We start from the raw sequence: 23352 nt of genomic DNA on the forward strand, positions 1-23352 counted from the left end.
AGACAAGTGGGTTTTGCATCCCTACCAGCAGATGCAGTCAGAACAAAACCTTTTCTGAAACTGCTACATAAGCTAGAGTGCCACCTGCAGTCCCTCACTATTTCTCTGACTCCAGCAGATGGTAGAGGTGAAAATCCTGCAGTCTAGAGAATTAGATTAAAAAAAAAAGAGAGACAGAACAGGATTCTCGTGTGGGCTTCCTGAGGTGTTAGGCAACTTCGTGGGCCATCCCTCAGGTGGAGCAACTCTTTTTCTGCAGCTTTTCTGTCAAAGGCCTGAGGATGGGGGGGGGAAACAGCAAAATTACATTTTATGGAAAATAAAAGTATTTCTGTCATACCAATGTTCAGGATCACAGCTTGAATGGGTTGACTGCCTGTCATATCTTTATGTGCTCTCTAGAAGAAAGAAGGGAACAGGAGGCTATGATAAAAACATTCCTATATCTGGTAGAATTCAGCAAAAAACTAAAGGGGCCATGATGTGAAGTTGGAGGGAGACTCAAAGGAAACATGAGGAAATCCTTCTTTACTGAGAGGGTGGAGAAGTGGTAACGACCAAAGCAGTGACAGAATTCAAGCTTGCTTTGGACAGACATAGAGGGTGGCGATAAGGGAGAGGGTGATCGGAAATCGAGCAGAATCTGCGGTGACACAGTAGGCAAGGGGCATCTGGGCAGACTGGGTGCGTCAAGAGGTTTCTATCTGCCAGCAGCTGTTACCCAGCCTCTATTTTTAGCAGATCTCTGCTTTTAACCAGCGCTGATCTCAAGGAGCTGCCATAAATACATGATATAACCATTTACATATCTCTCTTTAGATGGTGAACTTTATTCAGCCACTTCATACAACTTCTTGGGCTCTGAGCCAATCCTACTTCGCACGTTAGGAAACCGTCCATATTTACGGACAGAGTTTAAAACATCTTGGCTCAATGGTAAGAACAGCTCGTGACAGCTGCTGCAACTTCCCTCGGCACATGGACTGAGTTTGTGGCAAATGGCGTGTGCTGCCACATGCCATATATACAAATACATTAAACTGATGCTCTCGCTTTTTCTTCCTTTCCTGTTTGAAATGAATTTGTTTTCTGAGCTATATATTTTGGAGTGTAGTCATCCTTGCAGCTTTACAGGTAGATAAATGAAAGAGATTTAGGAATCTCGTTGCTCTGTTGCTGGAACAATTGCAAATCTTTTGCTCTCTGCATGTACTGTAAAAAGTTGAACAGAAAAGGCAGTGGCACAGTTCTTTTTGTAAGAGCCTCTGTAGGGTGAAGGTCACTACTGTAGGGTCTATGCTGCCCCCTGCCAATAGGAGGTGCTGCAGTTATATCCAGATAAAATGGCTTCCTTGTTGTCCATGCTAGACCAGTCCAGACAAGTGGGTTATGTCCCCTCTATCAGCAGATGGAGACAGAAAAAAAGCTCAAAGCTGACTTCACACCCCTATAGAGGTCTGATGCTGCCTTATTTATTATTTATTTATTTAGAATACTTATAGCCCACTTATCTACAATTCTGAGCAAGTTACTGTTTTACATCCATAAAAACAGAAACATAAAATCAACATTCAGCAAGACTTATAAACATTTTTTGAGTGCTTGCATTGATCACAAACTATCGCCTCACCACAATCAGTAACGTTTGCTATCAATCACGTGCTGATGGATTTTTCAGGTATTTATGCACCCAACACCATCACCATCACTCACAAACTGCAATATCACTATATTCAACAAATATGGATCTAGCACAGCCATTCAGAGGCCTGCTGAACCGATGCATTTTTAGTAGTTTCCTAAACCTCAACAGGGAAGACTCAGATTTCAATTCATTAGGCAGAGAGTTCAAAAGGCATGGACCCAGCTACACTAAACAACATTTCCCTAGATTAAATCTAGTGAACCTGCCTGATAGAAGGTATCTCTAAAAGATTCTGTGAAGAGGACCTCAAAACACATGAAGAGCAGTAGATTCTAAATACTGCATTAAAATATTTTGGTGCCAAACTATGAATAGCATTGAAAATAAGTGTGAGAAACTTAAACTTCCAAAATATGGGTAACCAATGAAACTTAAAAAACACTGGAGAAATGTGGTCATGGATCTGCGCGCCAGAGATAATACATTCAGTGACATTTTGTAATTATCTGCAAAGTTGAGTAAGGTAGCCTACAGTAAAAGAGCAACTCAGACTATAAATCCATCCGATTAGCAGGATTTGAATGTTTAAAGACTACAACCAGCAAGCATCAAAAGATCATTTCTTAAATCAGCTTACATAGTTAGTCCCCCGACATGGCCATGTTTCGCCAGGGGCTGCATTGGGAGGGACAGAGATAGCAAAATGTCCATTTTACGTATAAGTAAATGTGTTTCTTCACTTATTCAGCGAAGTTAAGTTATAATGCCAGCATTCCAATTAGTAGTGAATTTTCACCGGAGTTTTTCAAATTTCTTCACCAGGCTTTATGTGCTTTACAGAAATCTGGGGAAAGATTATAATCTGTGATTTTTATCAGCCCAAAAATCTCTCATGATGACACACAGTATTTTCTGGCCAACCCCCAAAAAAGACTTAAGATTTCACCAGAAGCAGGTGGAATAGTTTCTTATCTGTCCAGTGAGCCTCCATTTGTGGACATTGAGGATGACTACAGGGGGAGGAGTTGTGGATCCCTAGAAGAAGGGGAAATTCAGAAAGGGAGAAAGGCTATGTAATCTGACTATGTCATAAGGATGAGACTGCGGCATTAATTTCACAGGTGAATTAACCCCTGAGAATTTCTAAAAGCAAAATGGAGGAGATCCTTGACTGACATCCAATTATAAAAGGACTTTGCAAATTATCTATGGCCTTTTTGCTTCACTCTGAATAGAGATTATGATGTTGGTGGAATGTGAGTCATCGGAGTCCAGACATAGACCAGTAAAGACCTTCTCTAAATTTTATTCTGTGCCATATAATGTCCTAGAGCATTTATTTCAGATGTCACGAGTTGATGCAATGGTCTCAATGGTAACCAGAAAAACAGCTATCTAAGTGAAAGAAGGTGCAGCATGAAATAATCCACAGGATAGGAAAATAGAGATTATATTGAAACATTTTTTCATCAACAGCTTTTGGTCCAAATTGCTATTTGTACTGGTTATGTTGCTAGAGATCTTTTGCACTGGGTATAACAACTTCGAGAGAGTGACAAGGCAGCACAGCTTGAATCAGCAGTTGCACATTTTTCAGATGGCTTATATGATCTTATAAGAATTTCTTCAAGATCTCCAGCTAGAAGAATTCTTTGGCTATGACAATGGGCAGCTGACTATTGTCCAAAGCACACCTATATAAGATACATATTTATATGAATTTCTCAAATTCCAAGTATTACACTTGTTTGTAACAGCTTAGGGAGAAAGGAAAAAATACATTACAAGTGGAAAAAAAATAAATGAATACAAACAGTGTTACAACAGTCTATGCTATATTAGCCCACAAATAATGGGAGAGCGATATCTCTAAATCAAAAGAAAAGAAAAAGGATAACTTGCATATCAAAAATAAATTACTTCATACTGAGAGGGCCCCGTACAATAGAACTTAGTGTTTAACTGGTAGAAGAAGATGTGGCTTCAGAAAGAAAAATCTCAGAGCTGCTCCTATGTTGCTGCCTAGCATTCAGGAAAATGAATAACTGAGTGGGTTCAATGAAAACATACTTAATCCCCTGGAATTTTACTGTACGTTTACAGGGAAAATTAAGCCAAAAAAGAGCACATATGTGCAAAACTCCAGGTCGTAACACTAAGAATATTTTCTTTCTAACCTAGTTTGATTTAGATACATCCGGAAAAATACAGAACTTCAGGCCATGTAACAAGACATCGCTATTTCAAAAAAAGAGTTTGAAAATGTAGTGCTGGAAGAGTTCAATCTACATGTAGATTCCATACCACTTACCCCAAACTGTGAAACGTTTTTGGCTACCATGCATGCCATTGGATTTAGACAAATTGTAAATTTTCCCACACACAAAGCAGGTCACACTCTAGACCTGATTTTTGTTAATTCCCGTCTTGAGGAACCTCTGTTCCATGGTCAGACCATAGTTTAATCCAGACATGTCTTTCGTTAAATGTCTCTAAGCATATTCCCTTAACATCAAAAGCAGCTATTGAATTTAGGAAACCTTGTAAAATGGATGACCTTGTTGAACTAAAGCCTGTTGCCCTCAAGAAGCTTGGTACCACTTGATACTAACTCCGCCTTATCCACTTGGATTTCCCTAACAACCAATCTTGCCGATTCTATATGTCCTATTATAAAAAAAGATATCTTTCCCTGGAATAAGCGCAAAGCTCCTTGGTATACACCAAGCTTAAAAAATCTTAAACTAAATTTAAGGCACCTGGAGAGCAAATGGCGAAAGAATCCTAATAATGCTACCCTTGGCATTTATAGAACTGCTCTGAGCAGATATAGATCCTCCATAAATTCTGCTAAACGAGACTTCTAGTCCAAAAAATTCATGTCTATCAATTCAACCCTAAGGGCCAGATCTTAAAAGATACGCGCAGGCATAGATTTGTTCGTGCAACCCGGCGCGAACAAATCTACGCCCGATTTTATAACATGCGCGTGCTGCCGTACGCATGTTATAAAATCCGGGCTCAGTGCGCGCAAGGGAGTGCACACATGCACCTTGCGCGCACCGAGGGGAGCCCCGATGGCTTTCCCCGATCCCTCCAAGGCCGCTCCAAAATCGGAGCGGCCTAGGAGGGATCGGGGAACTTTTTTTCCGGCCCCCCCCCCCCCCCCCCACCTTCCCCTCCCTTCCCCTATCTAACCCACCCCCCATCCCTAACTAAATCCCCCCCACCTTTGCTCCAAAAGTTACGCCTGCCTGCCGGCTCGCCATGCCCCGGCACAGGCCGCTGTGCCGGAGCACTCGACACCGCCCCCAACCCGCCGCCCTGCCCCCGGCCATGCCCCCAGACCGCCTGTTTTGGAAAGCCCTGGGACATACGCGCGTCTTTATTTATTTATTTAAAAGCTTTTATATACCGGAGTTCATGTACTAGTACATACCACTTCGGTTTACACAGAACCAATATTGGAAAATTACATCAAACAAGTGGGTATAAAATAACAAGGCTAACTTTGTAGGAACTTAGAACTTGAGGTAAAGGAGAGAACAGGACCAAGTGGTAACAGATCAATGTAAAAAGCTAAATAATAAATACAAATTCTTACAATAAATACAAATGCTTACAGATTACAGTCTTCAAAATCTAAGTTTACATCTTCAGAATAAGGTTTAAATCTACAAGAACTAACGGTTACATCTTCAAGGTTTGTAGACTTCAAAGCTGAGGTTACATCTGACTTAAATGGTATTGGTGTAGCATGCTGTAAATTTAACGATTGGGAATATGAGACCAAGAAATACAATTAAGAGTTGCAGCATCAGACATCTGGTTAACGTGATTATGAAATGCATGAATGAGTCTAGTTCTGGGACGTGGCTCTGAGCGAAAACTTTAAGTGAAGGCTTTTGTAAAGAGCCAGGTTTTGAGTTTCTTTTTGAATGTTCGAGTACAGGTTTCAAGACGAATGTCCGTGGGGAGGGCATTCCAATGGAGGGGGCTGGCAGTAGAGAATGCACGTTTCTTGAGTGAGGACTTGGCTGAAGGTACGTGTAAGGTGCCTAAGTAACTGGTTCTGATTGGTCTTGATGATGCATGTGGACGAAGTGGACAGCTTAGATCTAGCGATGTTTGGGAATGGATGGTCTTGTGTGTTATAGTTAGCACTTTGAAAATGATTCTGGATCTGATAGGGAGCCAGTGTAAGTTTTTTAGTATGGGTGTTATGTGTTCACTTCTGCTGGTGTTAGTAAGAATCCTGGCAGCGGAGTTCTGCAACATTTGTAGAGGTTTGGTGGTGATGGCTGGAAGGCCAATAAGCAGAGAGTTGCAGTAATCTATTTTAGAAAATAGAATTGTTTGGAGGACTGTTCTAAAGTCCTGAAGATGTAGGAGAGGTTTCAACTTTTTCAGAATGTGTAGTTTGTAATAGCATTCTTTCGTTGTGTTCTTGACAAATTCTTTGAGGTTCTTTTGAGGTCTTTTTTTTCTTTCTTTTTGAGGTCTCAAATTTTCTTTCTTTTCTTTCTTTTTGAGGTCTCAAATTCTTTTGAGGTCTTGGGGCGTGTGCGCACCGCCAAGCCTATGCAAGATAGTCTCGGCGCGCACAGGGGCAGCTTGAGGCAGCTTTTTGGGGGGTTACTCGCGTAACCCTTCGAAAATCTTCCCCTAAGGTTCTTTTTGCTTATGTATCAGAGCTTACAAAAATTAATCCACCTTCACTCCCCCAGGACAACCTATAATAAAAATGTAATGATTTAGCTCATTTTTTTGGAAACAATTTATCTCTATTAGTTAACTTTTCTTATAGCAAAATACAACAAATCATTCTACCCATTAATCCTGAACTTTCTTGGATCGATTTTGAAAATATATCGGCATCTGAAATTGAAACATTAGTAAACAAAATGAACCCTGCAGCCCATCCTCTTGATACTATTCCAACAAAAATACTAAAAACAATACCCAATATCATTACCAGTGCCCTAGTGGATATTATCAATACTTCATTGAATCAAAGACTTTTTCCAGATATATTGAAATGGGCTGTTTAAACCAATTAAAAAAAAAAAAAAACCAACCTAGATATAACAGACCTGTGTAACTTTAAACCCATTTCCAATCTGCCTTTTATTGCCAAATTGTTAGAAAAAGTTGCTAATCAACAACTAACAGAGCACTTAGATGCTAACAATATTTTATATCCCGTACAATTTGAATTTCGCAAATTTTTTAATACGGAGACATTACTCGTCTCGCTTACTGATACCATCTTAAGAGGTCTTGACAATGGCCAATCTTACATTTTAATAATGCTAGATATCTCTGCAGCTTTCGACACAATAAATCATGGGATCTTAATAAATAGGCTTGTTGAAATAGGATTGTCAAACACGACCCTTCGTTGGTTTGACTTGACCTAAAAAAACGTTCTTTTAAAGTTAAAATTGGAGTTTTTGAATCAGATCAAATTGAGCTCGTCCATGGAGTGCCTCAGGGTTCTTCCTGATCTGCCACACTCTTCAACATCTATATGTTGCCATTGCTCAGGTTATTAGCTGGCCTAGGAATCACGCACTATATTTGCACAGATGACGTTCATATCCTAATTCCTATTAATGACACTATTGAAAACGCCCTCAAATTATGAAAAATCTATCTTGCATCTATACAACGACTTTTAACCCACATGAACCTTTCTCTAAATCAATCAAAATTTTTTATTGATCTGTAACAAACTAAACAACACTGCCAAATTAAAAATTGAAACTTTAAAACCCAAACATACTATTGTCAATGTAGTAAGGCACATAGGAGTATTTTTAGATAGTGAACTAAATCTGAAAAATGTTATCAATACTCTACTAAAGGATGTTTTTTTTAAACTTCATACTTTAAAGAAACTGAAGCCCCTTTTTCACGCCGATGATTGTAGATTGGTTTTACAAGTGCTTATTTTTTCAAAAATTGACTATTGTTAACACTCTGTTACTAGGCCTTCCAGCTACCACCACCCATCCACTTCTTTAGAACGCCGCTGCGTGTCTTTTAACCAACACCAGTATTAAAGGAATTGCACTGGTTACCGATTATTTTTAGAATTAAATTTAAGACTTTAGTTTTAATCCATAAAACTATTTTTAACAAAAAAATTGAATGGTTTAATGCTGCCCTACATTGTCATGTCCCACAGCGAAATTTGCGTTCTGCGTTCCATCCCCTAAATTGGCACACCTCAACTCAGTAAGAGAGAGAGCTTTATCACTAGCAGGTCCTGGGCTATGGAATGCACTGCCACTTGAATTAAGGCTAGAAGTGAACCCACAGACGTTTTAAAAAAAATTGAAAACATGACTTTTTGTGCAAGCATTTACGTGAAGAGATCAGCATGGATGAGCGCATTGCTAGGCTATTATTTTGTTTTTTATAATATCTTATTTTAGGATGTATAATTTTATGCTATTTTTAGATTAGTATTGTTATTTAGTAATAAATATTGTCTTCTTACTATTGTTTTTAATGTTCATTTTATCTGTCTTTGTTTTTATATTTGATGTAAACCACGAATATCAGTATACAAATAAATAAATAAATAGTCCTGGTCAGAATCTAATGCAAATGTCACAATGAGAGTTGCAAGAGATATAGTTTCATCAACAGATTTTCCTGTTCTGCTGTTAAGTTAAGAAGATCCAAAGAAGGTTGAGGTACTTTCACATCTTGGGCAACTTTATTCATGGGCAAATAATAAGCCTTAGAAACAGGGGGTCTGAAATTTTCTGAAATCTTCAGAACCTCAGAAAGATATCACCAGAGCATTTCAATGGGAAATACCATATTTTTCTTCAGAAAGTTGATAAATCAAAGATTACGTCTCCTAATAACATTCTCTAAATTCTCAATTTTATTTATCAAATGAAGATGACCTTTTGATAGTCCCCACAGACTTCTGAAGTGCTGTGGATCTACTGTCCAACGATTGAACCTTTTGAGTCACACCTTCAGACTGCTTCTGAAAACTTTGCAATTTTAATGTCAACCCCTATTGTTGGTCCACAAACTGACCCACTTGCAGAGAAAGCTTAGATAATGCCTCCCAAATTACATCCAGCATCACAATGTGTCTTTTAGGAAGTGAAAAACGTTGTACCTCTCCTGAAGAAACCAACTCTGCAGTTTGGCCAGAGAAGGAAGCGGGAATGGCTCGACACAGCCTCCATCGCCCAAATGCCGCCATAAGTTCATTTTCCAACGACAGCTGCTCCAGGACTACTACAACGCTCTTGGGGCACAAAGTGTCATCATCCAATTGCAATTGAGTCACATCAGTGGTTGGAACTCCAGCTAGAGAGGGGTCTGACGCCACTCTGGGATAAGTGAAGCCTCTGAGTCTGGGAGAGGAACAGGTGAACCTACAACATGTTCACATTCCAACGACCTGCCACCGGAGAGAAACACGGGGTCCACGGGAGGGAGACTATGCCAATCCATAGGCCCATTGTTGGTGTTGCTCCCAAGTTACTTGGGTAGAAACGGTCCTTACCCTTCCTCTTACCCATTGAAAACATAAGTAATACACAAGAAAACTGCTTACAAGAAAAAACGAGGAAGGGACCTTTGATTCCCAACTTTGTGTGAGGCCATCTTGGATCCTCCCTTATAAAATATCTTTTAAAGGAAAACTATTATTTGGTGAAGAGCTTGAAAAATTGGGTAAAAACTAAGGGGTTCCAAAACCATAGAGACTTCCAGAAGATGTCAAACTGTTTACTGATCTTATAGTGGCTGAGACAATTATGCAAGTCCAGAAGATATTGGCCAGGAAAACAGTTTTCTACCCCACCCCCAAGATTCAAAGGAAGAATGCAGTTCTTTTGAGTCCCCATAAAAACAAGACCTGAAACAGCCAGCTCACCTGGAACAACTCACTCCTCCCAATGAAGTTTTGTGAGTCCATTCTTTGGTGAAGCCTACAGACAGCCACCTTCAGCTATTTTACGTAGAGTGGATCCACATAATTTCAAATCAGTGGCTCTTGGACATCTTTCAGTACGGGTACACCCTAGAGCTAGCTAATCCAATACATGAGACTTTGATTTCACCATGCTTCTCAAAAAAAGTGGCAGTGCAATTCGCACTAAAAAAAAATGACTACTGTTGAAAGCAGCATGTCTGGTTTCAAGTTGGAAGCAAGGACAAGGATATTACTCCATCTACTTTGTGATTCCAAAAATAGATGGCTCATAGAGACCAAGTCTAGATTTAAAAGGAATGAACAAGGGTCTATAGATTCCACATTTCAGTATGGAGACACTTCAGTCAGTCATGATGTCAGTACCACTGGGCAAGTTTCTATCATCACTAGGCCTATCAGAGGCATATTTTCGCATTCCACTCAGGGACGATCATCAGAAAGCAAAGTTGCTTACCTGTAACAGGTATTCTCTATGGACTGAAAAACTGCTAACAAGATGGCTGACATCAGTCAGAACTGAGTTGGATCTTATTCTCTCCTAGACCAGACACTTCTTCCAGTTCCTTCTGGGCATGTGCAGGAATTCCCATACTAATGCAGCCGTGCTCCTATCCCTCAGTTTATTTTCTAGATTGTCTTCAACTTCCTGGGGATGCGAAAGCAATTGTATAGCTGTTTGCTTTGCTGTCCCCAAAGAACATGTGTTATAGATAAGGAACTTTGCTTTCTCCTTGGACAAGCACAATAAACCAGCCACATAAGATGGGACTCCCCAGCTAAGTGTTGCTTTATTGTATCCGTGACTTTTTTTTTTTTTGCAACTTGTGATTATTTTAGCAGGCAGTTGTTAAGAACATAAGAACATACGGTCCATCAAGCCCAGCATCCTGTTTCCAACAGTGGCCAATCCAGGCTATAAGTACCTGGCAAGTACCCAAAAACTAAGTCTATCCCATGCTACTGATGCTAGTAATAGCAGTGGCTATTTTCTAAGTCAACTTGATTAATAGCAGGTAATGGACTTCTCCAAGAACTTATCCAAACCTTTTTTAAACCCAGCTGCACTAACTGCACTAATCACATCCCCTGGCAACAAATTCCAGAGTTTAATTGTGCATTGAGTGAAAAAGAACTTTCTCAGATTAGTTTTAAATGTGCTCCATACTAATTTCACGGAGTGCCCCCTAGTCCTTCTATTATCCGATAGAGTAAATAACCGATTCACATTTACCCGTTCTAGACCTCTCATGACTTTAAACTCCTCTATCATATCCCCCCTCAGCTGTCTCTTCTCCAAGCTAAACCGTCCTAACCTCTTTAGTCTTTCCTCATAGGGTTGCTGTTCCATCCCCTTTATCATTTTGGTCGCCCTACTCTGTACCTTCTCCATCTTATTATCTTTTTTGAGATGTGGTGACCAGAATTGTACACTGTATTCAAGATATGGTCTCACCATGAAGCGATACAGAGGCATTATGACATTTTCCATTTTATTCACCATTCCTATCCTAATAATTCCTAACATTTATCACTGGCTGGGCCCTTTCTATGGAACACAATGCCCACTGAACTAAGATTACAGAGTGACATCAAATCCTTTAAAAAAACCTTAAAGACATGGCTCTTTAAGCATGCATTTCCAAAAGAAACAGTGGGGTAGAGAGGGAAAGAGAGAACGAAAAATACAGAAAAACGCAGCCAGAATAAATGGCACCACAATATTATAAATATATAGTACAGTAGAGACATAGACCGAAATAAAGTACCTCAATAAACCTTCCCAGAACTAATCCATCACTATCCAAAAATTTATCTTTATTAATGATATTGTTACCGTTTTTTGTTGGCACTTGTTAGAATGTACGATACCCACCTATATATACATTATTTGTGCCTATTTGTAAACCGTTGCGATGGTACATAGCTTAGCGACGGTATAGAAAAGTTTTTAAATAAATAAATAAACGTTGTGTTTGCTTTTTTGACCTCTGCAGCACACTGAGCCGACAATTTCAATGTATTATCCACTATAACGCCTAGATCTCTTTCCTGGGTGGTAGCTCCTAATATGGAACCTATCATTGTGTAAGTATAGCATGGGTTATTTTTCCCTATATGCATCAACTTGTACTTATCCACATTAAATTTCATCTGCCATTTGGATGCCCAATTTTCCATTCTCACATGGTCCTCCTGCAATCTATTACAATCCACTTGTGATTTAACTACTGTGAATAATTTTGTATCACCTGCAAATTTGATTACCTCACTCGTATTCCTTTCCAGATCATTTATAAATATATTGAAAAGCATGGGTCCCAGTACAGATCTCTGAGGCACTCCACTGCCCACTCCCCTCCACTGAGAAAATTGTCCATTTAATCCTACTCTCTGTTTCCTTTCTTTTAACCAGTTTGTAATCCACGAAAGGACATCACCATGAATTGTTACTTTTCCTAGAAGTCTCTCATGAGGAGCTTTGTCAAATGCCTTCTGAAAATCCAAATATGCTACATCTACCTGTTCACCTTTATCTACATGTTTTTTAACCCCTTGAAAACAGTGAAGCAGATTTGTGAGGCAAGACTTGCCTTGGGTAAAGCCATGCTGGCTTTGTTCCATTAAACCATGCCTTTCTATATATTCTGTAATTTTGATCTTTAGAACACTTTTCACTATTTTTCCTGGCACTGAAGTCAGGCTGACCGTCTGTAGTTTCCCGGATCACCCCTGGAGCCCTTTTTAAATATTGGGGTTACATTAGCCACCCTTTAGTCTTCAGGTACAATGGATGATTTTAATGATAGGTTACAAATTTTTACTAATAGATCTGAAATTTCATTTTTGAGTTCCTTCAGAACCCTGGCGTGTATACCGTCCGGTCCAGGTGATTTACTACTCTTCAGTTTGTCAATCAGGCCTACCACATCTTCTAGGTTTACTGTGATTTGGTTCAGTCCATCTGAATCATTACCCATGAAAACCTCCGGAATGGGTAACTCCCCAACATCCTCTTCAGTAAACACCGAAGCAAAGAAATAGTTTAATCTTTCCACGATGGCCTTATCTTCTCTAAGTGCCCCTTTACCCCCTCGATCATCTAACGGTCCAACTGACTCCCTTGCAGGCTTTCTGCTTCGGATATATTTTTAAAAAGTTTTAAAAATGTTACTGAGTACACAGCACTCAAATTTACTGCCTTCATGAGACTTTTGATTTAAGCAATAGTTTTGAGTGTAGGTGTGTATTGATAAGTGTTGCTGCTTTGCAAATGACCTGTATGGATAAAGAGTTCAGATGGGCCAGTGTTATGGCAACAGCTCTTAGCTAATATGACTGATGACAATGAGATATACATTACAAAAGCCATCTGGACAATGTTTGTTACTCAGTTTCCTTTTTCATTTTCTTTTTTTTTTTAAATATAATCTTTTATTGACCATATCAAATAACACAAATCGCTGCACACGATTTATATGGTGTTTCAAAACAGTACTGTCAGGTCAGTTTATATTATTTGTAACATGAGAATAATAATAATATTATAATAAACATTTTCAAACAACAACATGTTAAGACTATTCATTACCCCCCCTACATCCTGCCCAATCCCCCCCACCCTTCTCCATTGGGAATCCCTCTACCTGAAAGGGTAAATATGAGATAACATGCTCTCATCAAAAGTATATTAACAGTAGAGGAGGACTGGAAGGCTCATCTGCATACTGCTTCCAGCATCCCCCGGGAGAGGAGTCCAGAGGTCACCGCAAGCGATCCAGGGATTGACTTCCACAGCCCAGGCTTCCAGAGGCCCCGCACGGTTTGCAGTAGAGGAGGACCAGAAGGCTCATCTGCATACTGCTCCCAGCATCCCCGAGTAGAGGAGTCCAGAGGTCACTGCAAGCGATCCAGGGATTGACTTCCACAGCCCAGGCTTCCAGAGGCCCTGCACGGTTTGCAGTAGAGGAGGACCGGAAGCGTGCGCCGGAATTTCAAATCCTTCCATTAACTGAGTGAAGATTAATTTAACCGTGGTTTAAGAGGATTGGTAAGTATAGTTTTCAGAAATTTTTGGGCTTAGAAAAGTTTGGTGAAAGGTGAAATTAAGGGATATATTCTTTAGAGTTTGTGTGTGTCTGAGGTAATAAGCCAGAGAGAGTTAATTCTAGTGTCTGTCTTCCCCCCCACTCAACCCCTGATTTTTAGGCACAAGACACTTTCTCATTAAAAATCAATCAGGGTCTTATCTAAAACATAATATTGTACCAGCCCTTATTGAAAGTTTAATCATCCCCTTGTAGGAGACTAGCTGATTAATTACTAAATTCACCTGTAAATTTAAAGTACTCTCATTCCAACTCCCTTAGTATCCTAAACTTAACTAGGAACTCAATAAAACTAAGATGAAGGCAGCAGTCCAGCAGCAAGAGGAGGGCTTTCCAGTCTTTTGCATTGAGTGTCACATGTATGATTTTTTACCCGCCGGTGAGAGATTGTATGTGTGCACTCGGTGCAAAGAGCTCCTGGCTCTCAGGGAATGAGTCTGATCTCTGGAGGCTAGAGTAGCAGACTTGGAGGAGCTGAGGGAGACAGAGAGGTACATTGATGAGACCTTCAGGACATAGTAGCCAAGTCCCAAATTCATTCTGGCAGCCCCAGTGCTGCCTTGGATCAGAAAGGTCTTCCAGTAGGAGAACATTACCCTGGTGTAGCAGGAAATGATCCTGTAGCAAGGACCTGCTCTCCAGGTGATGTATTGTCCTCTCGCACTGAGGACAAATCTCCCAGGGCTACTGCCCAGGAGGGAAGGGTTAGGCCGGCTATCATAGTTGGTGATTCGATTATTAGACATGTAGATAGCAGGGTGGCTGGTGGACGTGAGGACCGCCTGGTAACTTGCCTGCCTGGTGCGAAGGTGGCAGACCTCACGCGTTACCTAGATAGGATTATAGACAGTGCTGAGGAGGAGCTGGCTGTTGTGGTCCATGTGGGCACCAACGACATAGGAAAATGTGGGAGAGAGGTTCTGGAAGCCAAATTTAGGATTTTAGGTAGGAAGCTGAAATCCAGAAATGCTTCCTGTTCCACGTGTAGGTCCCCAGAGGCAGGCAGAGCTCCAGAGTTTCAATGCGTGGATGAGACGATGGTGCAGGGAAGAGGGATTCAGCTTTGTAAGGAACTGGGGAAACTTTTGGGGAAAGGGGAGACTTTTCCAAAAGGATGGGCTCCACCTTAACCAGAGTGGAACCAAGCTGCTGGCACTAACTTTCAAAAAGGAGATAGAGCAGCTTTTAAACTAGAACAAGGGGGAAAGCCGACAGTCACTCAGCAGTGCATGGTTCGGAGAAATGTATCCTTGAAGGATACTAATGAAACAGGAGAGTTAGGGTATCCCAACAGAGAGGTTCCATTAAAAGCAAACATAGTTCATATGCCTACATGTAAAAAAAATCACCAAAACTAATGATTTCCAAATTATCCCAAACAACTGAAAAGCAGGTTGTTAAAACAAGCAAAAACCACACTTTGAAATGTCTGTATGCCAATGCCAGAAGTCTAAGAAGTAAGATGGGAGAGTTAGAGTGTATAGCAGCAAATGATGAGATTGACATAATTGGCATCACAGAGACTTGGTGGAAGGAGGATAACCAATGGGACAGTGCTATATCAGGGTACAAATTATATTGCAATGATAGGGAGGATCAACCTGGTGGGGGTGTGGCACTTTATGTCCGGGAGGGTATAGAGTCCAACAGGATAAAGATCATACAAGAGAGTAAATGCTCAGTAGAATCTATATGGGTAGAAATCCCATGTGTGTTGGGTAAGAATATAGTGATAGGAGTATACTACCGTCCACCTGGACAAAATGGTCAGACAGATGATGAAATGCTAAGAGAAATCAGGGAAGCAAACCAATTTGGCAGTGCAATAATGGGAGATTTCAATTACCTGTAAATAAAGAGGGAAACTGATTTTAATTCAAAATATTGCCTATAGTGACGGTGTCATCAAGCCAGACATTGTGATTCAAACCCAAATCCAACCGGACTTCTAATCATTCACCATCACTGTAAAAAAATCTTTATTTTATTTATTGAAACTATATTTTGTTGTTTTTTTGTTTTTCTTATTTTTCAATGATTATATCATAAAAAATTAGTCCGAAGGACTTTTGTACTTCACTCCATTGACAATGTGAAGATAAAAGATAGTAAGCATTCTCTCAATGCATGATATAAACAGAGCCCAACACGGTCGATGTTTCGCTTAACAAAGCTTCCTCAGGGGCATCTAGATAACTTCAGCATAGGAGTATTTGCCTAAAAATTAAAAAACAGTCTTTATTTACAGTTTTCCTATTGGGTTACTGTATTGGCTCTCCGTAATATAATTTTGAGATTTCAATTACCCCAATATTGACTGGGTAAATGTAACATCAGGACTTGCTAGAGACATAAAGTTCCTGGATGTAATAAATTGCTTCATGGAGCAATTGGTTCAAGAACCAACAAGAGAGGGAGATATTTTAGATTTAAATCTTAGTGGAACGCAAGATTTGGTGAGAGAAGTAACGGTGGTGGGGCCACTTGGCAACAGTGATCATAACATGATCAAATTTAAACTAATAACTGGAAGGGGGACAATAAGTAAATCTGCAGCTCTAACACTAAATTTTAAAACGGGAAACTTTGATAAAATGAGGAAAATAGAAAAAAACTGAAAGGTGCAGCTGCAAAGGTTAAAAGTGTTCAACAGGCTTGGACATTGTTTAAAAATACAATCCTAGAGGCACAGTCCATATGTATTCCGCGCATTAAGAAAGGTGGAAGGAAGGCAAAACGATTACCATCATGGTTAAAAGGTGAGGTGAAAGAGGCTATTTTAGCCAAAAAAAAATCCTTCAAAAATTGGAAGAAGGAACCATCTGAAGAAAATAGGATAAAACATAAGCATTGTCAAGGTAAGTGTAAAACATTGATAAGACAGGCGAAGAGAGAATTTGAAATGAAGTTGGCCATAGAGGCAAAAACTCATAATAAAATCTTTTTTAAATATATCCAAAGCAAGAAACCTGTGAGGGAGTCGGTTGGACCATTAGATGACTGAGGGGTTAAAGGGGTTCTTAGGGAAGATAAGGCCATTGCAGAAAGACTAAATTAATTCTTTGCCTCCATGTTTACTAATGAGGATGTTGGGGAGATACCAGTTCCGGAGATGGTTTTCAGGGGTGATGAGTCAGATGAACTGAACGAAATCACTGTGAACCTGGAAGATGTAGTAGGCTAGATTGACAAACTAAAGAGTAGCAAATCACCTGGACTGGATAGTATGCATCCTAGGGTTCTGAAGGAACTCAAAAATGAAATTTCTGATCTATTAGTTAAAATTTGTAACCTATCATTAAAATCATCCATTGTACCTGAAAACTGGAGGGTGGCCAATGTAACCCCAATATTTAAAAAAGGATCCAGGGGCGATGCGGGTAACTATAGACCAGTGAGCCTGACTTCAGTGCTGGGAAAAATAGTGGAAACTATTCTCAAGATCAAAATCATAGAGCATATAGAAAGACATGATTTAATGGGACACAGTCAACATGGATTTACCCAAGGGAAGTCTTGCCTAACAAATCTGCTTCGTTTTTTTGAAGGGGTTAATAAACATGTGGATAAAGGTGAACCGGTAGATGTAGTGTATTTGGATTTTCAGAAGGCGTTTGGCAAAGTCCCTCATGAGAGGCTTCCTCGAAAACTAAAAAGTCATGGGATAGGAGGCGATGTCCTTTCGTGGATTACAAACTGGTTAAAAGACAGGAACCAGAGAGTAGGATTAAATGGTCAATTTTCTCAGTGGAAAAGGGTAAACAGTGGAGTGCCTCAGGGATCTGTACTTGGACCGGTGTTTTTCAATATATATATATAAATGATTTGGAAAGGAATACGACGAGTGAGGTTATCAAATTTGTGGATGATACAAAATTATTCAGAGTAGTTAAATCACAATCATTACAGGAGGACCTTGCAAGACTGGAAGATTGGGCATCCAAATGGCAGATGAAATTTAATGTGGACAAGTGCAAGGTGTTGCATATAGGGAAAAATAACCCTTGCTGTAGTTACACGATGTTAGGTTCCATATTAAGAGCTACCACCCAGGAAAAAGATCTAGGCATCATAGTGGATAATACTTTAAAATCATCGGCTCAGTGTGCTGCAACAGTCAAAAAAGCAAATAGAATGTTAAGAATTATTAGGAAGGGAATGGTTAATAGAACGGAAAATGTCATAATGCCTCTGTATCGCTCCATGGTGAGACCGTACCTTGAATACTGTGTACAATTCTGGTCGCTACATTTCAAAAAGATATAGTTGCGATGGAGAAGTTACAGAGAAGGGCAACCAAAATGATAAAGGGGATGGAACAGCTCCCCTATGAGGAAAGGCTGAAGAGGTTAGGGCTTTTCAGCTTGGAGAAGAGATGGCTGAGGAGGGATATGATAGAGGTCTTTAAGATCATGAGAGGTCTTGAACGAGTAGATGTGACTCGGTTATTTACACTTTCGAATAATAGAAGGACTAGGGAGCATTCCATGAAGTTAGCAAGTAACACATTTAAGACTAATCGGAGAAAATTCTTTTTCACTCAATGCACAATAAAGCTCTAGAATTTGTTGCCAGAGGATGTGGTTAGTGCAGTTAGTGTAGCTGGGTTCAAAAAAGGTTTGGATAAGTTCTTGGAGGAGAAGTCCATTAATGGCTATTAATCAATTTTACTTAGGGAATAGCCACCGCTATTAATTGCATCAGTAGCATGGGATCTTCTTAGTGTTTGGGTAATTGCCAGGTTCTTGTGGCCTGGTTTTGGCCTCTGTTGGAAACAGGATGCTGGGCTTGATGGACCCTATGGTCTGACCCAGCATGGCAATTTCTTATGTTTTTATGTTCTTATCCCTAACTACAATGGTCAGCATATGAGGTATAAATATTTATAACTGATAACTTTTATCTAGTGGGAGACTGAACCTGCAAACATTCACTCATTGGTGACCAAATGGCTTGAAAGGACTGCTGATAAACAAGACAGGCGATAATGTGTGTGCAGTCTGTGAATCACAGCTGGTAACAAGGGAGGGACAGGTCATTTCCACGCCTTCGCCAGTTCACATCGTGCAGCTATAAAGATCTGATTACAGAAAGTATGACGCAGTTTGATGAGGCCCTCTACCAGAAGGTTTAACAAAACCTGTTGAGGTTGTAAGATTTCCTCTTCCCCTATTAGTGTAGTTAGCCACTTACGTATCCCATCCCAAAAAGTTACCACTTTAGGGCATTGCCACCATATATGAATATAGGTTCCTTCCTGTCCACATTGTCTCCAACACTTGCTGGATGCAGTAGGGAACATAGCGTGAAATTTAACTGGTATCAGGTGCCACCGATATAATACCTTAGAGCAATGCTCTTGTATAGAGGCAGATATAGAGCTTTTTGCCACCCTAAAAAACACCAAGTCCCAATCGTCCTCAGATAAGGGGACGTCAAGATCCTGAGACCAGGCACCAAGATGAGAGAACTTGTGTGGTGAGAGAGCATTGAGGAGTGTATATATTTTGGAGTTTACTCCCTTGATTTTATCAGAGTGTTCACAATAGTTTTCGAAAAGAGATTTAGAGGAACATAGCATATGATCTTCCTTTAATGCCAACAAAAAATGATGTACCTTTGCAAAATTCAAAAAGTGTTGTGCATTCCCTGGATATTTACTCTAGAAATCAGCAAAAGGGATGATAGTACTCTCCTTCCAAAGGTGTCCAATGCAAACGATTCCCCCGCCACCCACTCTGAGAAAACTGAGGAGCCTAATCCCGCCAGGAAACTAGTATTATGGAAAAAATGGGATAAATGAAAATATTTAAAAGATCACACCAATTTATTTATTTAACAGTTTTTTTATATACCGGTATTTGTAGATACATCGTATCGATTTACAAATAACATAACGGTGAAATACATGGAACAGGGGTGAGGAACTTGGAGGGGAGAGACAACGGATTATACGGTAAATGCATGAATAATATAATAAATCATATAAGGAAGTAATAGAGACATTAATAGGAGAGAACTATATATACTGCGGATACGGGGTAAAAAACTTATATATACAGAGAATAACTTATATATACAGTGTATAAGGGAAGTAATAGAGGCGTTACCAGGGGACATTTAGCCTAATGCCGATATGGGGTAAAAAATTATATATACACAGAGGAATGATACAAAAATAGTGAAGTGATGGCTACTGAGGTATTAGTGGGGGGAAAAGGGGAAGAAGGAGGGAGGAGAAGATATTAGCATAGGGAAGGGCTTTAAGCATATTCCCCAACGCTATAGGCATATATTTCACGGGCCTCCATGTTGCCTTGGGCTGCCAAGGTAAGGCCTGCAATGGCATTCTGCCCAACATGGCTTGTTCCAGTCTCATCCCCTTTTTAACTTCTTTTTGGTTATAGATTTCTACCAGGGACCGAAGATGAGCCGCACCAAAATACCACATCAAGTTAGGAAGATACAAGACAGCCCTAGCCACACGAGGTGGCCTGTTTTTCCAAATGTAGTCAAAAATCTTTTTCTGCCACATTTTTTAAATATTCGCAGATATGTGGATGGGTAGAGTTGAAAAAAAGTACAAAAGCCGGAGTAATACATTCATCTTAACGACCGCTATGCGGCCTACCCAAGAAAAATGTTCCCAATTTCAGGTGTTTAAATCTTTCTCTATTTTCTTCCATAGGGGAACATAATTGAGTGCGAATAAGTCGGATAGGTTTGCGTATAAATGAACCCCCAAATACTTAATTGATTTTTTAGCCCACCAAAATGGGAAATCCCTAGCAATGCGTTCAATCTCCGGTCCAGATAAATTAACATTTAAAATCTCAGATTTATCATAATTGACTTTGAATCCCGCTACCTTATGAAAATGGTCTAATTCCTCCACCACCACCCTCAATGAATTGTAAGGTTCAGTAAGTGTAAACAGTACATCATCAGCAAAAATGGATAACTTATACTGAGAATCCCCTACCTCGACACCCAGGATGCTCTCCAAATTCTGTACCCTGGTTGCTAAAGGCTCTAAAAAAAAGAGCAAAAAGCATGGGAGATAGTGGGCATCCTTGCCTAGTTCCCCTTTGTAGCCTCCGTTCACCTTCACCCGGGCTTGATGATTTGTATATAACTTGGCCACCCACATCTGAAAGTGCCCCCCCTAAACCCAGTTTCCTTGAATAAAAACAGCCAATGCACCAGGTCGAATGCCTTTTCAGCATCCATTGCCAGTAAAATCGAGGGGGAATGTCTGTGCAGGACCCAGTCCATAATATCAATAACTTTACGTATATTATCGCTGACCATGCGAGCAGGCACGAAGCCTACTTGGTCAGTGTGTATTATATTGGGGAGAACAGATTTCAATCTCTCCACAAAAATTCTTGCCAAGAGTTTGAGATCCACATTAATCAAAGATATTGGTCTGAAGGACCCACACAAGGTGGGATCCCTCCCCGGTTTTGCTAAGATTGTGATGCCTGCTACGTTGGCATGAGTTGCAAGGGAGCTCTCATTCCTAAGGGAGTTAAACATGTCAGTTAAAGGGAATACTAGGATAGGTGCTAATTTTTTGTAATATTATCCCGTCAAGCCGTCTAACCCAGGGGACTTACCTGCTTTTAGCATTTTAATGGCCAGTAGCACCTCTGGTTCCGTTATGGAGCTATCCAGAAAAGCCTGCTGATCAGGCGTGAGTGCTTCTAGGGATAATGAGGCTAAATATGCATCCATATTGGCCTCCAATATAATCTTGTCAGCTGTATACAGAGTAGCATAGAAATCATAGAAGCTGCTTCTAATATCCTCAGAGGAGGTTACGAACTGACCACTCGCAGATTTTATTTTGGCAATACTATTTTGAGCTAGTACAGCCTTCAGACACCTCGCTAGTAGACGCCCAGCCTTATCTTCCTCTTCAAAATATCTTTGCTTGGTTATATCTAAGGCATGAGCTATAGCTTCAGCGTTTAAAGTCTGAAGGTCTGACCTCGCTGATTCTAACTCCCTATAGATCTTAGAGCTTTGTTTAGCCTGATGGAGCTGGGTAAGTCAAGCTATCTCCTGTACCAAATGTGCCCTCCGTTCTTCTTTTTGTTGCTTACAGAAGGTAGCTTGGGAGATGATTAAATCTCTTGCAATTGTTTTAGAGCATTCCCAAATCACTGGAGAGGTATGCATATTTGTGGTATTGATTTGGAAATACTCTCGGATGCCCTCCCCTAGACGCCGTACAAGTTGGGGATCTTGCAATAGTGATTCATAAGAACATAAGAAAATGCCATACTGGGTCAGACCAAGGGTCCATCAAGCCCAGCATCCTGTTTCCAACAGTGGCCAATCCAGGCCATAAGAACCTGGCAAGTACCCAAAAACTAAGTCTATTCCATGTAACCATTGCTAATGGCAGTGGCTATTCTCTAAGTGAACTTAATAGCAGGTAATGAGCCTCCAGAATCGTACACCTGGCTGAACTGTGGTCAACCTCACTTCCATCCAAACCAGTGCATGATCTGTCCATGTGATGGGATCAATGTCTACCTTTGTGACTCTATTTTGAACTATGGGGCCTACCAGAAAAAAATCAATCCGGGAATAAGATTGGTGTGCTGGTGAGTAATAGGAGTAACTATGGGAATGGGGATACCTCTGCCTCCAGATATCTTGCAAACCCATCTCGTAATAAGAGATTTGAGGGACCTACGAGCATGTCGAGAAACATTACAAACCTGTGATGAGTTATCCAGTTTAGGGTTGTACGTAACATTAAAATCACCCCCAAGTAGTCCCTCCGAGTATTTCACTAGCAAGGTGTCCAAAGCATCAAAGAAGGAGCCCTGACCTACATTGGGAGCATATACAGTCAGTAGAGTGAGAATTTCTGCCCCCAGATGTAACTTTAAAAGTACATACCTCCCCCGAGGGTCTATAACAACAGCAAGCACCTCATGTATTGTTAGGGAGCGCTAGGAGAGCGGTCCGATTTCCAAGGAGATTGTGTGCCCTTGGACCTTGGCACAACCCCAGAGGGCTCCAAGGCGGTACCAAGGCAGGCGAGACATGTCCGAGCCTGGGCTGAGACCAGGAAGCCAGGCCCCTGCGGACCTGCACAGCCTCAGTGAGACCAGCCACGCAAGGTTGGTCTCTGTTTGGTCCTCCGACTACTCCAAGCCCTTTCGGACCTGCCGCTGGGAACGGCAAAGGCAGCAGGCCGGACAGGAGACGAGGGCAGACAAAGGCTCTGGAACATGAAGACTCAAGACAAGGAACTTGGAGACACAGATGAGAAGCTTGGGACATGAAGACTCAGAAGAGAAGCTTGAGCATGAAGACTCAGGATCAAGGTTCAGGAACAAAGTCTAGTACTGGGTTGAGGCTGCGACGCAGCGCGCCCTACACATCCCACCACAGGGTGGACCCACGCTTGAGTGCAAGGCAGACTCCAGACGAATACGTGGAAGTTGAAGCCGGAACATGGCAAAGATTCAGTAGAAGCCTGCACCGAGACGCGCCCTACACAGCCGCCCATGGCTGGTCACAGACCACGCTGGAACGGAGCAGGTTCAATCAGAAGCTTAGGCATGGACGGAGCAACCTCAAGAACATCTGAGGGCCGAGACGAGATT

The 23352-nt window shown here is 40.8% G+C and overlaps 1 protein-coding gene across 4 annotated transcripts in view; it reads left to right on the plus strand.

Annotated features, from left to right (window-relative positions):
• Positions 1–23352, plus strand: part of LOC115097807 (semaphorin-4D-like) — a 197562-nt gene that overhangs the window by 108544 nt on the left and 65666 nt on the right. For all 4 annotated transcript variants that reach the window (XM_029613886.1, XM_029613887.1, XM_029613889.1 and 1 more), the window contains one exon: positions 820–936. In XM_029613886.1, the coding sequence (XP_029469746.1) occupies positions 820–936 (117 nt within the window). The remainder of the gene's footprint in view (positions 1–819; positions 937–23352) is intronic.

The sequence above is a fragment of the Rhinatrema bivittatum genome, chromosome 8 (assembly GCF_901001135.1).
Source record: "Rhinatrema bivittatum chromosome 8, aRhiBiv1.1, whole genome shotgun sequence".
Classification (NCBI taxonomy): Eukaryota; Metazoa; Chordata; class Amphibia; order Gymnophiona; family Rhinatrematidae; genus Rhinatrema; species Rhinatrema bivittatum.